The sequence below is a fragment of the Corvus cornix genome, chromosome 3 (genome assembly GCF_000738735.6).
Source record: "Corvus cornix cornix isolate S_Up_H32 chromosome 3, ASM73873v5, whole genome shotgun sequence".
Taxonomy (NCBI): domain Eukaryota; kingdom Metazoa; phylum Chordata; class Aves; order Passeriformes; family Corvidae; genus Corvus; species Corvus cornix.
In genome coordinates this window covers 42,142,127-42,159,651 of record NC_047056.1, presented here as the reverse complement: position 1 = coordinate 42,159,651, position 17,525 = coordinate 42,142,127, and the positions used below count along the sequence as shown (strand labels likewise).

The following is a 17,525-nucleotide window of genomic DNA, read 5'->3' as shown; positions in this document are numbered from 1 at the left end:
GGTGAAGAAAAGTGAATGATAGTTAAGATTCCACAAAATTTTTTATAGGATCACAGGATTCTATTGATTAAAGCCTAGTTCAGGCTGAAAAACAACTCAGGAGGTCTCTAGTCCCATCCCCTGTCAGAGCAGGGTCAGCTCTGAGGCCAGACAGTGCTGCTCAGGGCTTTAGGCCATCTGGGCTTGAAAACTTCCAAGGACAGAGACTGCACCACCTGTCTGGGCATCCTCCTTCACTGCCCTCAGGAAAAATCCTGCATCTAGTCTGAACATCTTTTGTTTCAGCCTACATCTGTTGGTTTTTGTCCTTCCACAATGCACCACTGTAAAGAGCCAGCTCCATTCTCATGACAGGGTAGAGTAAGGCTGCTGTTGCATGCCCCCATAGCCTCTTCTCAACCTGAACAAGAACAGTTCCCTCCCCATGGCAGACTATATTTGTATACAGAGTATTCTTGTACTGAGGGCCTGTTGTCTAAAATTGTAGGAGGCTGTAATCACCTCCCTTGATCTACAGGCTACACTCCTGTTGACACAGCCCAGGACAGTGTTAACCAGCTTGGCATGCTGCTGACTCAGGTTCAGTACACTGGCTACCAAGACCCCAGGTCCTCTTCATCAAGAATTTTGAAAGGAACTGATAGAGTTTTAGTGGGTGACTTTCCAGATTTTCCAGAATTCCCTTTAGTTCCCTTTAAACTTTTTTGTTCCCAGTAAGTTTATGGCTTCCAAGCATGAACTTATTGAAATCTTTCCGTATTTCTCTGTTGATAGTCATGAAACCCCCAAACAAAATAAAGCAGTTAAGATCAATACCAATTTCTTTTTGTTTTCAGCTCTCAATGGGATCTTTCTACTGCTGGTCCTGCTCTAGCCCACAAATTAAATTTTCTTGAACATAAAAAGGTAAATTTATCAGTTTAAGAATGGGTCTTAAACTGCTATGAGCACCTGAGCATAGATGCTTTTGAACAGGCTCTCATGACACTTTGTGGCCATGGTATAGGTCTGTTCAGGTTTAGCGGGCTAAGCCACACATCAAAAAATCCCAACATTGACTTCATTGCTGAAGGAGACTCTGTGGTACATCAGAAGAGATCTCTCTGTCAAGTCCAGGTTTCTTTGCTTGCCTCTCTCCAAATGTACTGCTAATGCAGTAGGATCCCAGCAGGTGCTGGCAGTACACTATCTGCTTTGCAGCAGTCAATAAACACTATCTCCTCCAAGGCTCTTACTGACTTCACCACAGCTTGACATCTCACCTCTCCATGTCTCACAGTCCATTCAGCTCAACCTCTCCCTGCAAAACCTGAGCTAGCCCCTAGTAGCTCATGGCAAATGCAGACAATCCCATTGTCTTATTAAACCGAAACACTTTTCTCCCCATGATCTTCTTTATGTAGGAGCGCCATGCTGTTTTGCAAAGTCAATAAACCTGCTCTCTTAGTGTCCACCCCCCACCTACCTCATAGCTTCACCCCTAGCAAGGTGATAGTATGTACCAGATATGAAATTTAATTTTGGAGGCAACCGTCAGAGATTATAAAATCTCAAGAAGCTACATAACAAATCATGAACCAAACTGAAATCTCAGTATTGCATTAGCATATTTGATCAGACAGTAAGTCAAAATTACATGTTTTAAAAAGACATTACTGAATTTCTTACCTGCTAGAAACCATTAATTTGAATGATCTGTGCAGGGTAAAGCCTATGAATAATTCAACCCTGTGAACAATTTGAATTATCTGCAAGTATAAACACTCAACTGGTTTAGTAGCCATGTATCTTTTTCAACCAGGGTTACTAACCAAATGGATCATGCCAGATCATCTTTATCCTTCTCTAGCTAAGCATAAAGGATGAACTCAGTCAAGTTGTCAGTCTTTACATTTAAACCTTAACATTTCACCTCAGGTACTAAGAGCACATGTGTTATCCTCTACATTCTTTTAAACTCACATTTTGCATCATTGGTTTGGTAGTCTTACAAATTTAATGCTTATAATCAGCTGTGAAAAGCCATCTAGCAAAGATCAGTCTCTGCTCAGAGGAAAAACTCCAGTGCACTATAAATACACCTGACTCCTTACCCATTTGGCTGTTCACAGCATTTGGGAAACCATGGCTCTTTTATGAGAATATGCAGCTATTCCACTGTAGCCAGTGAGCTTCCAGCTTGCCTAAATTAATGTAGGAGACAAGTCCTGCATGGAGCTCAACAGATGCAGCTCTCAGTGCCAGCACCATCTGTAGTGCTAAACTACAGCAGTGGTGCAGCTCACTGACATTCTCATTTTAAATGAGAATCAACATATTGTCTCAATTCCCACACTTTCCTTCTGCTTTGGGCAGTGTTTCATTAATATAATGGTTTACGTGGGTTAATTTTCTGCAATGACAAAAAAGACCCCGACTAGGACAGCAGTGGTGTGTCAGCAAATGGCCTTGTAGCTGTGACGCGTAATGGCAGCCTCCATGCTCACTGCTGGGAAGGATCTATTCTATGCACCACATCACTCTGAAGGGCTGTGCTGACTGAAGAACGAGACCAGAGTTACATGAAATTATTTAGAACTGACTGGCAAGAGTGCAGGATCCTGTAATTGAGGGGGAGTTACGAGTCCTCAGCATGGCTGAAAGCAAAGCAACATGTGGCTCTACCACGCTCAAGGTGAGGGGGCATTTGACAGAAAGGATGACCTGGGATTGCTCTTTGCACTAGCAAGAGACTTGCTTGGGAGAGCTGTATCAATGGACATTCTGCTGGAAGTGGGTTTTTGCTAATGGAGAGTGGTATGTTGATAAAAGCAAAAAACCCCCGAAAACACAACAAAGCAAACTTCCCTAGAGCTTTTGCAAAGGCATAAAATGTCCTCTAGAGAAAACACATCTTTAACAGATATTAAACCAAAAAAAGACTTCTAAGGCGCATCTCTGAGGATTCATCCCATCCTTCATCTTTCACAAGAGGAACAGAAAAATCACAGGCAGACAGGAAATTCCTTGAAATGTCCCCCAGGTCACATAGGAGATTTGACCTCACACTTCTAAGTCAAAGAACAAAAGGAAGCTCTTTAAATAACCGTATTTAAATTGTTTTTGCACCCTCATTTTGAATCTTTAAAAAGGAAGATAGAAACAGCAACTTAGAACATCTTCTGCATAGTACCTTCTCATGAATGAGAAGTTTTCTTAGAGATAAACAATTGATCTATACAAGGAATTGAAGTATCAGTGAAGACTTTTGGAAGTTTTTTTTAATTCAGTGGCAGGAGGCCCCTAGGTCTGTCACCATTAAAACCCAGTGAGTCACCAGATACACACCTTGCTTCTCAAATTCTTCAAAGAGATTCAGGCTGGTAATGCTTGGGCCTGTGAAGATGATGTAGTTCTTCCCAGAGGCGTTCTGACAAAGGCTTTTGGCCACCATACTGTGAAGCTGTGGTTTGTTCTTCAAAGCATCCAGCCCATCAGCACCACTCCCTTCTTTGAGATGGACATAAATCTTAAATGAGAAATGGTAAGAAAAGTCAGAAGGTTATAAAGAACCCAGAGCGAGCAGATGCAGTTCCCGACATACCTGCACAGCTCAACTTGAGACAAGCTGAGAAAGCAGCAGATACTTGTTATAAAATGCTAATTAAAGGTCCTTTCAAGGGGCTGTTGCTTTTAAACCAACTCAGGTTAGCTGGCACAGCTACCAGTAAATACAGCATCCTTCACCTCACTTCTGAGGCTCCTGTCATTGTTGTGCAGTTTGAACATTGTTTGTTTGGCAGGAAAAGACTCCAGCCATAACTGGGATTACATGTTGTACTGAATCTGCATAGGCTTCACTGCTGCCAGCAAAAGGAGAGCATGGGAACTTCAGTTTCAAGAAAGGCCAGTGTAAGATGACCAGAAGGAAATGGCCCATTAGCCTTCTCTGCATTAATATTCAGATTCAGGTTGGCAGTAACCATCGGGCTGTGACACAAGTGTGTGTGCACCTCCATAAATGAGCAAAATGCACTCCCAACCAGCCAGAACACCCTCATCAAACTCTCCAGGCACAGTGCTAACACTTACATCCTTTATGTAGATGCTGATTTGGATACAACCCACCAAAACAGCTTGAACCATGTAGAGGAAGAAAACGTGTAACCCTTAGTTTGTACACAAGCCTTCTATTTTATTTCACTGACAGTATTTTACAAGCACAACTTTCACCCAAGTTCAACACTTAATAAGCCAACTAAGCATCCAACCCCTCATCTTGTTCTAAGAGCTAGCAGAAATAACCTGCTGGAAAGAGAAATGGGAAGAAGCAAACACTGTACTCAGTTACTCAAACACTACTGTAACACCATGGAACTTGCAAAGATTTAATACACAAACAAATGCAAATTTTCAGAAAAACTTGCCCTGGCCTGCCTTTGTGACTTTGGCTCTGAAATACTCAAAACTTTTATGAATTACAGAAAATATTTCCTGTCAAAGAAAAAGCTGAAACTTGTTCAGTATTCAGGGGCATGAAGATGTAATTTTACCTTGGTTTTTTGGAGTGATGTATCCACAACAACTTCGTTAAATTTGTTTGGGAGTTCAACCATGCAAAACATACAGTATTACTTTTCTATATAGCTTATTTCTCTTACCAACGGACACTGTTACAAATGAAAATTCATAGCAATCCTCAGAGAACAAAAATGCTCATGTTTGCAGTAGTGCTCCCAGTAATTTGTAACTCAGTGATCTTGGAGAAGGACAAAATTCAATTAAACAGCTTCTCCCTATTTTAGATGGTGCATGCCCCAGCACTGGTATTCTGTGTAATAATCCCTAGCAATTCATTCATCATGAAGAGACCTCAACAGTGTGTGTTACACATGAAATTTCTGGGAAATTAGACATAATTTTGAAGGAACTGACATGCTGAAAACAAAGTTGGTGCAAGGAAAAATGCACACTAATTACAAAAAGTAGAGTGTATATTAAATGGAAGTCTTAAATACATCATTTATCACAAAAAAAAATTAAAACCCCTTTTATTGATAGAAACAGCTTCCAGATGAGGACAAAAGCAGCAATGTTTGCAGACTCCCTGATTCTGCTCCACTTGTTTTTGAAAGCTGTCAAACTTCTCCAATTCTAAGGCTGAGGACTAGCTAATTATGATAAGTCATTTAGGTTATTAATCAGAGCTCCAGAGAGCCAGTGGAATGCATTCAAAGAACAGATTGTTCCAAATTTACAGCAAAGGTATTTCATGATTATTGGCAACAAAATTAAGATTAGGTTACTAGTATGTCAGCACAGAGACCACAGATCAAATCCTCAAAATCTACAGACAGGGCAGTGGAGACAGAAGATGCAGACAGATTAGTTTTGACCTTGGATTAGCAGATGAGCTGAAAACAAAGCAGGAATCTCTCTAAGTCTATAAAAGTGTCTTACACCTTACCTCCCCGAATCCAGTAAATCTTAGAATCTCTCCTGCTCCATGCTCACTCCGTGTTCCTTGTAGAGTGCTGCCCCTCCAAGGGACAGTCCTCTGGCACTGCTGGTCCCTCACTGTGGGCTGCTTTGTGTCTGGAAGCAGCTACTTTTAATAGCATGCCCACCAGGCACCTGTCCACTGAGGTAGCACTACTTTCATATGAGGATGCTACACACTTCAAAGGTTTGGTTAGCAGAATTCCCTGTGCACTTGGCTTTGAATCTCAACCCCCCTTGCTCTGTTCACTTTCCCAGCGCCCTTTACTCAAATGTTCATACCCACTGCTGAACCTTTCCTCCTCCAATGTTAAATATAACCCTTTTTTTTTCTCTCCTTGGGCACTTCCTTGCCTATCCAACAACAGCCTTAGTTCTTGGCACAGTGTTTCTTGTTTTGGAGAAGCATCATTCAAAGCTTTATCGTGCCCAGCTCTATTGGGATGACGGGTGACAGCAGCACAATGTTGGAAGGCATTAAGGCTGCTGTGAAGGCATAAAGTGGCTGTGTACAGGTAACTGGCAAACGCATAGCTTCAAATATTTTTGCAAATACCTAGGATCCCATATGACCTTTATTTTCCCCATCCAGCTTATTTCATTCTACCTCAACCCATTAAGATCCTCCCTACTGAAGCCCACAGCATTCCCTCCCTTTCTGTAATGCATTAGAAGTGGTATTTAAGAGTCAGGAATCTGCAGAAACAGCACACATTGCCAGATTGGCTGTTAGACCTTCACAGGCACAGTCAGAAACTGCTCCCCCAAAATGTTTGTTAAACCATTCACTAGACCTTCTGTTTTGTCCTGGGACATTAGAGTTTTGTGCCCTTTCCATATGCACCACCAGCAAAATATCATCAGAAGTACAGGCTCAACCACTGTTGCTGGATAACAGATGGGAGATGCTGGCAGCAAACATCCTCTGCTTCTGTGCATGACAGCCAAACCAGTGCTTCTTGAATATCTGCAGAGATCTCTTTCACTGTATCTTTTCTAATGGCTACTGGTACATTTGATCTACAGCACTAATTGGGATAACCTGTGTAGATGTGACAGCAGCTGTCTTGGGAGGCGACTATGGGCTGAAGACATTTAACATGCAGTGCTTTCTGTATTCATTCCTCAATTATTTGTTGAATATCTGTTGTTTCTCAGAACAGTGACACACTCAATTCTGCCATCTCTCTATCTGTGGCTGCCCTACTGCACCAGATACTTTGAATCCAGTATGTTTTCATTACCTTCTTGTGGAAAGTTCATAAGGTCTCACAGAAACTGAGTAAAAAATGGAATGCTTAGGAACAAAAGCTACACCTTGACTGCACATTTAAGAGAATGTGCCCTAGAAACAGAAATATTGGTGATTCTGCTCATATTCAAAGCTCAGATGGCATATTGAAAGCACTTGTGAATAGCACATCCCAAATATTCCACCTTCATACATAATTGAAGCACCCCAGGGTACAATTCTCAAATGAAATAGATGACATTTGGAAGAAAAAAAAGGGCAGAGGTAGTAATAAACAGAAGGAAGATTTTGAAAGATATATTGTGCAAAAATGTTTCACAAAGGGCAGATCCTAAACAACCACAAAACAGAAGCCATGTTTTTAGATGACACAGTTATAAAAGCAAGAGAACAAAGTAAAGTAGTCATAATTTTTCGATCCTCAATAGCTATTGAAAAAATAACTTTATTTTTTTCTACAGCCAACCCACAACTGCACATTCCTAGCACTACTTTCTAGATCCTGCCTCAATCCCCTCTCATCTTAAACCCTACCTCTAACTGTTGCCATTACCAACACTGTTGGGAGATTCTCCTCTCCAGTTTCACCCTAAACCTGCTGCACATCATACTCCCTCCTTCTTTAATGATCTCTTCCCAGGCAGCTCTTTTGCAGCAGATGTTGGCACCAGTGGTGGTGCTCTTACCAAGACCAGATCTTTTCATTTGTTTGAGCCTCTCTTAATTTTCTTCCTGCTACTCTAAAGTCTGCTTTCTAAAGGGTATGCAAGAACATGCAGTTTTCCCAACCTGCTCCCAGGTAGTTCCTGGTGTTCCTTACAAAGTTCTTTACTCGGTCCCCTTCTTTTCTCCCTCTGCATTTTCTTTTGAATGATTTCAATCTGCATGAACACACACAGATGCAGCTAACATCTCTGTGCTGAGGACTGACAAAAGTCTGTTTTACCTGCACATGTTCTTCTAAGTTTCTAAAAAGATCTTTGTGAGACTGGCAAAAAGATGCTGGCAGAGTTGACAATGCAAGTCATATGGCTTAAAGCTCTTTGCTTTTCTTTCCATGATTTCTTGTTGTTTCTTTGTCACTGTGGGTACTACAACATCTTACCTGCATGGCGGACCAACAACTCATGGACCAACGAATGCAGATTTTGCTCTGTACCTTCTCCCAGGCAGCCACATCTAGGTCAGGCAGACTCATTATCTCTAACAGCTCCACATAAATCATTTCCTATTCTTTCAAATACCTAAGAACTGCCTGGCTTTCCTCCCAATTACTGCAATCATCCTTCTTTTCTTTGGCCTTGCTGAAATGTATTTTGACATCCAGACAGTGCTCCACCCCTTGGATCACTTGTCTAATCCTTTGCTTTGACCACATCAGCCTTCTGCCAGTTCCCTCTTCTTTGCAGCATCAAATGGAAACGGGGCTGGAAAACAGAGACAGGCCTTCATGGTTTAGGCTTCCCTGTTGATCTCTTCCTATACCATGTCAGTATAGTGACTCCTCCCCGCATTTGCCCTGTGAAGCCAAGCATCCAACAACCAGTGTCAAACAAGCCCACATTTGCACTTTTCCATGCTGCCCTTCTGACTGGTTGGAAATCACCACCATCTCAGCAGACCTCTTTCCTTTTGCTCTTCAAAACCTTTCCGAGAAAGGATGCAATCCCCACAAGGCAATTGCTAATCAATGCATCGGTCCTGCTGCTTCTTAATGCTGCTTTTCCAGGCTCCCTCTGTGTAGCCCAGCTCAGGTCCATGACTGAGGCTTCACTCTGGTGCCACATAATTGCACAACATTGGCTCAGATTTTCTATGAAAATTATTGTTGAGCTGTGAGAAGGTGTGTAAGTGAGGAGGTGTAAGTGAGAAGGTATATAAGTGACGCAAGGCAAGAACAGTATAAACTATCAGAAATGCTGTAACTGTTGAGAGGATAACACATAGCAGCTCAAGGAGGAAAATACTTCCATAAAAAGGGCATAAAATCTTAAGATAAACCCAAGAGATGACAAAACACTGACATTGAGGACCCAGTTCATTTCTAAGGAGGAACCACAAGGCTGATGACAGCCTGGCCTGTGCAGGCTCACCAGGAGTAGGGTGTATACAGGTACCTAGTAGTGTGTTAGTCCCAGATCTCTGCCATGTGCATTAGCCAAGAAACACTGCTGCACTCAGCCTGCTTCCACAGTTCTCTGGGCAGCCAAAATGTGTCTGAACTAAAGAGATTTGCTGTGGGAAGCTTAAGCCTCCTTCTTGCACTTAGATCCCAAACTTTCTAGGGCAAAGATTTTTGTTCTGCTCTCCACACCCAGCACAAAGGGATGGGATCCATGAGGGGCACTCCTATGGCAAACCTATGAAGTGCATAAGAGAGGAGGCTCTGGTGCTTTTAGTCTGCTTCCCCAGGCAGAGTTGCACTGAGTGAGAACAGCTGCAGAAAGGACACAACTACACAGGTAGTTTTATTGTCATAAACTCCAAGCAGCTCAGATGGGAACTAAAAAATAACTTTCATTCACACCTGAAAATAGACACTAAGACTGTATGCAAACTCTGACAGAGATCTTTGCATTAGATCACATTTAGGTCTGGTTTTCCTATTCATTTAGAAACATGGAAAGATTGTAAACTCCATAAAAATGAATAGGTCTGGCCCAACACACATCTGCAAGAATACCTTTCCATTTAACACTGGTGAGCAAGAGGATAATTGACTTTCAACTGAGATCTGGGATTCTCACATGCTGACATTACAGAACCACATGCATTAAAAAGCTGGAGCCAGATGGAAGCCAGAGGAAGAAAGTAGATAGGATTTTCCAGCCACCAGTGATTGACAAATGAAGGTGATCAGATTTCCTGGGATCCCCTCCCAGACAAAGCCTGACCTTGAGAACCTCCTCAAAGCACCTGCTACATCTGTGTGTTCCAGATGCAACTGTTCCAGCAATAGAGGAATTATCAGGACATGGTTTAAAGAAATGCAAGGGCTCAGACTAATCTCTAAACAGAACTTAAACAGGCCGAAACACCAACATTTCTGAGCAGCTTATTAAACAAGTGCACAGATGGCTAATTCTTCTGCAACTCTGACCTTGAAAACAAAACTGACTCCAGGTTTTTTTACCCCTCCCTTTCCCATTGACTGAATGCACTTATGTGGTGTGTTGTAAAATTATAAATTCTTTGGGGCACAACCTCAGTTTCTCTAAATTCTGGAAGTTCTTACTCTGTAAAGTCAATAGGGTTATGAAGTATTTAAGCTAGCTGTAGCTACCCTGTCTAAAATTAACTACAGCATTTACTGTAGAAGCATGGTGTTTACACTGTTCAGGGTTTTTTTCCTGCCACTGAGAGCTCTGCCAATGATCTGTGGAGCAACCTCAGACATCTCCCCTCAGTGAGACTGCTGCTCTTTGGGGAGAGAGCCCTTTCTTACCCTCTCAGGCAGGGGCCACCCCGCTCCAGGTTTCACTCTTTAAACGCGGCTATCATGCAAACTGCTGTTTCTTCAGGACCAAGACTCAAGCTGCTGAGACACAGTAGTTTTCCTTACTCTGTTCTGACTCATCACTTCATGGGAAGCAGTGGAAGGTGGAAACTCAAAGTCAGTCCCAGCACAAGGACCTAAAGGACTTCATAAATCTGAGTAACATTGCACAGGGATATTAATGAAAATGAAATGCATTATTGCAAGAATTTTCTGCCAGGGAATAAAAGCAAGTGCAGAGCCCATATATTTTGGGGGGCAGGGAGGAGGTGTGGGAAGTGAAAAGTGTCCAGTATAGCCTCAGAAAATAAAATTCATCTCAATGACTAGGAAAGTATATATGCATGCATGAAGTAATTTCTTCCTCACCATACCACCAGCTTTTTTAAGCAAATAATTACGTTGATGAGCTAATTCTATTACTGCCTATCAAAGTGATTAATATTGTCTGATTGTCTCTTTGTAGTGCTCTTTACCATCTGCTACTGCCTTCCATCTTGTTGATTGATGGCTCTGTGGGTCAGGGACTTCTTAGGGTTACATTTGGACTATGGGTCTGCGCTTCAGGATGAGGCACTATGGGAATACCTTATTCTGTCAGCTCTCCATGTGCTGGGGTTCACCAGAATCCTGTGCTTTCTTCACCTGCAAATGATCAGAACACTTTCTTGTGCAGGAGGAGCTATGCAAGGACTAGGCATCACTTAGTTACTCATAACCATGTTCATTCCTTTTGAGCCACACAAGAAATGCAGAGAGCACATGATATGTCCCACCAGGACAAAATAAATAGCCCTGATAAGGTATTTGGGAATTCTCTTCATCATTTTTTGATGAGCTATATTGCTATATCTAAAATAAGAAAGAGCCCTACCAATCATATTTATGAACAATTTTTATAATCAAGTATTCCAGATTTTCAGAGAAAAAGAAATAAGAACTGACAAAAAAACTGACACAGCTGGAGTTTAGATTTACATAGTATGACTTAATATTTAAATATACGCTAAGCAAATAGTCTAAGAAAGATTTCTAAGCTACTTCAATAATTTAAACTGCAATCAAGACATTAAAATATTGGTTTTAAAAGTGTCTCGGTGTTAAGTAGGGAAATAGAAGTGCTAAGCAGTATATAGGGAAATAGATTGGAAAGAAACAAGAAAAGCAAAGAGAAGATGGAACAGAGAGGGACACCTGAAGTCCTGCAAGCTGTGTTTGTTGTCCTCCCTGAATTAGAAAGAAAGAAATTAGAAGGCCCAAGCCCTCTCCCCCAGCAGCTGCTGCCACCTTGATGTCCAGCGTCAAGGGCAGATGAAAAAGGCAACAGTATCAGGGCAGTTTTGCCATCCACTTTGCCAAAGTCAGATCTCCTGAAGCCCTTCTGAACTCTCTGAGAGGTTTTGTTCGTGTTCCCAACTGCGGCAGACGTGTATTTACATTGTTTGAATGATGTGTCCTTCCTGCATGTTCCCACTTGGCCAGCTGACCGTGAAGAGATGCTCAGCAACAAAGCTATTCACTGCAACGAGATGCTCTGCTTGAGATTTTCTGAAGCAGAGATATAATATGAAATTGGGCATCCATCTTAAAACAAAGACTTAACTGTCAGGGTGCAGTCAAGTTATCTGGAGTACAGAAAACAGAAAAGTAGTCTAATATTCATACATTGTTTCTATTATGGCTATATAAGCCTATGCACCTTATGTCCACAAGCAGCACTTGGGTTTTATGCCACTTCTGTTCCATGAATGGCTTATTGGGCTAGATTTTTAACCAAACACCATTTCCTTAAAAAAAGCAAATGATGAGCCATCAAACAGAAGTGTTTACTCATACCCAAAAATGTGATTCAGTTTTGTTCACAGAACAAGCAGGAACAGGAATTTGAGCAGACAAACAGCTGAAACTCCTAACATTAACAGCTGACCTGTGAGCTGAGTTCACAAAGTAACTCATCATGTGGCATATCCATTCTACATTAGGAAAACAAACCAACCAATCCCTTTCATTGTAGGCAAAGCAGCACACTGGGAAAACTAAGGTGTTTCCTCAAATGGAGATTTTTTTTAACATCAGGCTTATCATTCAGGATTGGAGGACCTTGTTTTTGGCCAGGAGCATCACAATCTTCTTGAGGTTCCTTCCACTCCTGAAAACCAGTCATACATAGCTCCGTCCTGTCTTCCGTCTGGGCTGGCTCACCTTTTTATAGATACATATTATTCAGATTTTTGAAACTGAATTATGCTGATTTATGAAGTGTTGATTGTCCTATTTTATCTTGAATAAAAGGACCTCAATGCCATCACATGGAAGCAGTGAGGGAGGGAATTCACCTGGACAGTATTACAGAATGTCTACATGTTTTGAAGTAAGTGCTGCAAGGTTTTTCCAACGGTTGGCAGGTGATAGACAGGTCAGTCCTTAACTATCAGACAACAAGTCTTTTCTTCACGATGGCAGCTTCACAAGAGATGGAAAGGAAAATGTGTACATGAAGGGAAAACACTGGATTTTCTTCTGGTTTAGATCAATTCTCTCCATTTGTTAAACATAGGGAAAGAAACAAAACCTCTGTTTTAAAACCCTAAATAAACCAAATAACCACTGAAAAAGTGCTTTGGATTCTGCAAGACCACTTGTAAGCATGACACATAAATGAACATAGCATTTCAAGCATATCATAATTGAAGATGCCCATCCTCCCCAGATTAGGTTTTTCCATTTTAGCATGAAGGCATATTCTTTGTCACAGTTCCCTAAAGTCCCTTTCACCCAGTCATTTCAGCACGTTGATAACGACAGCCAAGTCATGGAATGAATATAGAAGGCAGCTGGCAAGATAATCCTGGACGTCATCCGGATGCAAGCGAAGCATGAGTATCTAATTCATTAAGGGAGTGGGAGGATTAGGGTGGTGCTGAGCATCTATTCTGTTTAATTTGACATTCCATTAATTTAGTCTCTCAGTGGACAGGACGGGAGGTGCAACATAATTATAGCTCAGAATCTGAAACCTCTGGTTTGTCTGAAGACTTATTAGTTTTGTGGCAGTTGGCTGGGGGGAGCATGGCAAGAGAGATGAGCAGACTTTGTGCTCGCTGTACCCAATACGCTTCAGTAATAAACTGCGTGTGGGACTGGTGAAGTTCTCCTTGGAGATCAAAGACACTGCCTCTATATAGCAAATGACTTTCTAAGAGCCTTGAGAGCAGAAACTTCCAAGGATGCTTCACAAGGTGAATCTATTTTGTATCAGAGAAAACAGCTGCTTTAAAATTTAGATGGAAGATGTAGTATCCTAAGTTTCTTCTCAGAGTGAAGAGCATTGCTGAAAACACAAACCTCTGTTCCCAGTGAGCCTCTTTTCCTGCACAGCTAGTCAAACAGTCATAATGATTCACCAACTAAATTCTGCTCTGAACAAATGTTCAACTGCAGCAAATCCGCAGGCCCTGTTCTGACATGCATTCAGTTTGAGCAAGCAGTGTGCACATCCTACCTCTGAACCACCACTCTGGAACATGCGGGGGACAGCCTTCTCACAGGAGCTCTTGGGAAAAAGAAATATTAGAAAACATCTGCCCCCTCATCTCTAAGTAACAACATAAATGACCAGATTTTTCAAGGGCTCTCAAAATACATCAGCAATTGAGGAAGCTGAGAATTTGAAAAGAAGTTCCCAATGCCTTATGATAATAAAAACAAACCCTTCAACATGTCTCTCACTCCAGCTTACATCTCACCTTGAAGTCACACCAGATTTTATTTCTTTGATAGAGAGGTAGATGTGTGAAAAGATAGGTAATAGGAACCCCCACAAATATATTTCTCACAGAAAAATTGACATCTTGATACCGTATTGATTTAGTCTATTGGACACTGTTGGCTATCACAGTTGCAGTGTCATACTTAGGGAGAGAGAAAAGCTGATTCATAAAAAAATGACATAAGTCACAGTACTCAGACATTCAGATAAACTTAGGATATACAAACAGACAGACCTTTTAACTGCATTTCAATGTAATTAGCTGAGGGCTGGCAGCCAGATGGACATTATCAGAGACAGAAACTCTCAGTTAAATCATACAGCAAACAAAGTATCAGGAACTTGTCATCACTGTCCGTTGGGTCTTGTATCCACAGGAGTCAGAGGCCTCCTGCACGCAGATTGTAGCCCCCGGCAGGGTAATGAAGAGAAGTGACTGTTACCCTTGGTCCTGCAATACATTTAAGGGCCTGCTGGAACTGAATCATGACATTTGAAGAGGTAAAACCCACCTGGCAGATGAAACCAGTGGACGAGCACTGCCGAACCCAAAGACTGAATTTCCTCTTTTTCCTCTTGCGCAGCTCCCTCTCTGTGCAGGTAGCAATGAAAACTGGATCCTCATCAATCAGGGGCTCATGTAGTACCTGCAAGTGGCAAGAAAAGAGGCAGGGAAAGAAATAGAAGAATACAAGATTGCTAAAAAAAAGGTGCTTTAACTTCTTTCAAGGAAATACAACCCTTGCACGGTGCTTGTGTGCATCACTCCAAACAAAGAAGCAAACTCACTTCTGTTTGATGCTACCACCCAACAAAAACCAAAGCCTGGCCAAGCACACTCCCTTATGGATAGCTGCTCTACATGTGGTTTGGAAACATTGCAAGGCACAGCTCTCATTTCTTAGTATCAGCTACAGTTCAGCATCCCTCCAAAACGACGCAGGGGATGGGGCAGGGAGAGTGGATTGTTGGCAGCATCCTTCTCCAAGCTTCATCATAAGCTTCATCTTGTTTGGCAGAATGTCTTCCACCCAAACATCCCCTACAATATGTTGTAAAGTATGTTCCTTGGTTACAGCAAAGGAAAACACATAATAAAGAGAAAGAGAAGTTAAGGGAGAAAAATGCTGCCATTTAAAGAGGTGGTGAAGAGACAGAAAATATTTTTCCTGGCAGCAGCAGCAGCTTCAGGGAAGTCTCTCTTGCCTCAGGAGCTGAAAAATTTGACAAAAGGAGACAAGTATAAAGCACCAGAGGCAGGAATAGAAAAAGGTAAGGCAGACTGGAGCAAGTAACGAAGACCTGTGAAAGTGAAGCAGTTTCTGCATTCTGCATCCAGATGCTGTAAGTGGTTCTTGTAACTGTTTCGTTACACTTCTCTCCATTAATTCACCAGCAAAACTGTTAGGTATCACACTGTGGAACTCACCTACAGAAAAGTACTAGCAGATGCCCACAGCTCACAGGCAGCTGTGCATAACATACACATACCTGACTGCATGATGTGTAAGTTGCCTAGCAAGCCACTTGTGAAAGTACAAAGACTTGCTAACTGTTGAAAGGTCACAGCTGATAAATGCTGACCAAATTCAGACATGTACATCTAAATCAGAGCAAGTCACTGCAGGCTCCCCTCCTTGTACACGAGGGGAAAGCAGTCCCAGCAGGCCATAATTCATACCCTTGTACAGATGTGCAAAATAGTCAGATGGGTTATAATCTAAAGGAGTCTGTTCTTTTCCAGTGACCATCCCTCCAGGAAGCGGGCTCAGATACAGGTATGAAGAGGCTCCCATCCTCAGATGAAGCATTTCCACGCCTGCACGTGTGCTACTTTTGTGCACATCCATGCAGTCAGTGGCAGAAATGAGAACAAAGCTGCACTAAACCTGGGAGCAATGCTCGTAGGAGAGATGTGGTGGGTGAGCAGTTAAGCAGCAGAGATGAACAGCTGCTGGCCTCATGAATACAAGATGTTTGCTGAACATCACTCTGTCAGCCCAAAATAGGCACCCATGCCCTCCCCACACAGTGATGGCTGCACACTGTCATTTATACACACTCCTTAACAACTCATGAAACATTCACAGGACCATCTGAAAGCACTCTTGTGAAATGTTCAAATTATATACCAAAACACAGATGTGAGCAAGGAGAGCTGCACACAAAGATATTTGTTCTTCCAGCTGCAGCTGCCCTGAAGCCAAATCTTCCTCTCTCAAGGTCCACACAGAACACAGCCCTTCCTATCTAAAGACCATCTGGGGCATTTCCCACTTCCGCCTCAGAGGATTCTGACAGTATTTTGCAAATATTAAACGTGCCCTCATTCACTTTTGCCTTTCTGCCTCTCATGTGCAGAGGGAAGGAGCACATCCTTTGGGATAGGGTTGGATACACGGTTAAGAATTTCTCAGCTTCTGGAAAGGCTCTCTTACCTGCCAGATCCCACTGAGTGGTGTGGTTCCACTGTTATAATCTCCCCTGCTGTAGGATGGAGAGCAGCAGAAAGAAAAGACTGTATAAGCATCACCTTAGGACATCTTTTACCCTCTGTCATTAGCTCCTTTCCCTCTGCACCACAGCATCAACTCTCCTCACAGCAGCTCTACTGCGTCCTGTTTACCCTTCACACTCTTTCTGCCTCCTATGACACAGTAAGGCCTGTCAGCCTTACATTTAGAAAGCAAATCTGAATATTTAAAACCTCTCTCCATCTTCCTTTTCTCCCTGCCCATGCTCAGCCCTGCCTTCCCCTAGTAACCAGAGCTTCCCCTCCTTTGTTCCCCTGTACTGAATGTAAATAATTTCTCTGTAAGTTCCTACTCAACTTCTGTGAAGGGGGAATAAAAATGTGAACAGACTAGGGCTGTTTGCTGCTGCTGCAAAGAAAAAATGTGGACAGGCAAGGAAAATGAACTGAAAACCCTGGAGCTTGTTCTTCCTGCTTCCTTCAGAGAGTGGGGGACAAGTGTTGTCACCCTTCCAAATGCAACCACTGCTTCAACAGCTGTAAAGAACTTTGCAAACGAGGCACTGTACGGGCCGTGCCTGCTGGTGGAACAGCTGATCCCCACCTTGTTTTCAAAGCAAGCAATTTGTTGCTCCTGGCACTGACATGGTGTTTTTAGGACAAAAGTTAGCCCTGGTGCTACTGGCCCACCCTATTAGTTTGTTCACCCTCCTGCATTCTCAGTCTCCTTGCTGTTCCTGTATCTCAAATCCATCTATTTGCCAAATCCTCATGCAAAGTGGTATTTCCTCCCTCCCTATTCCCCATTCTTGCTGTTGCTGCAATATACGCTTTTACAGGACTGAGCTTACTGCCTCCATGGTATATTCTTTCCTGCTTCTCATCTTCCTTGATAAAAATCTACTTTCAGGCTTAATTGACTCCTACACATATTCCTGGCCGCCTCTTCACAATCTTTTTCTCAGTCCCAAGTGCTGCCCTCTTCCTATTCTGACTTCCTTTGATGCAAGATAGCTTGTGGATTTCTTCATAGAAACCATCCCCATTCTTTTCTCTC

The 17,525-nt window shown here is 42.3% G+C and overlaps 1 protein-coding gene across 1 annotated transcript in view; it reads right to left on the bottom strand.

Moving 5' to 3' along the window:
• The window catches only part of PGBD5 (piggyBac transposable element derived 5), a 72,230-nt gene that overhangs the window by 18,812 nt on the left and 35,893 nt on the right, over nucleotides 1-17,525 (bottom strand). The window contains 2 exon segments of the mRNA XM_039568691.1: nucleotides 3,328-3,508; nucleotides 14,508-14,642. Of these exon segments, the coding sequence (XP_039424625.1) occupies nucleotides 3,328-3,508; nucleotides 14,508-14,642 (316 nt within the window).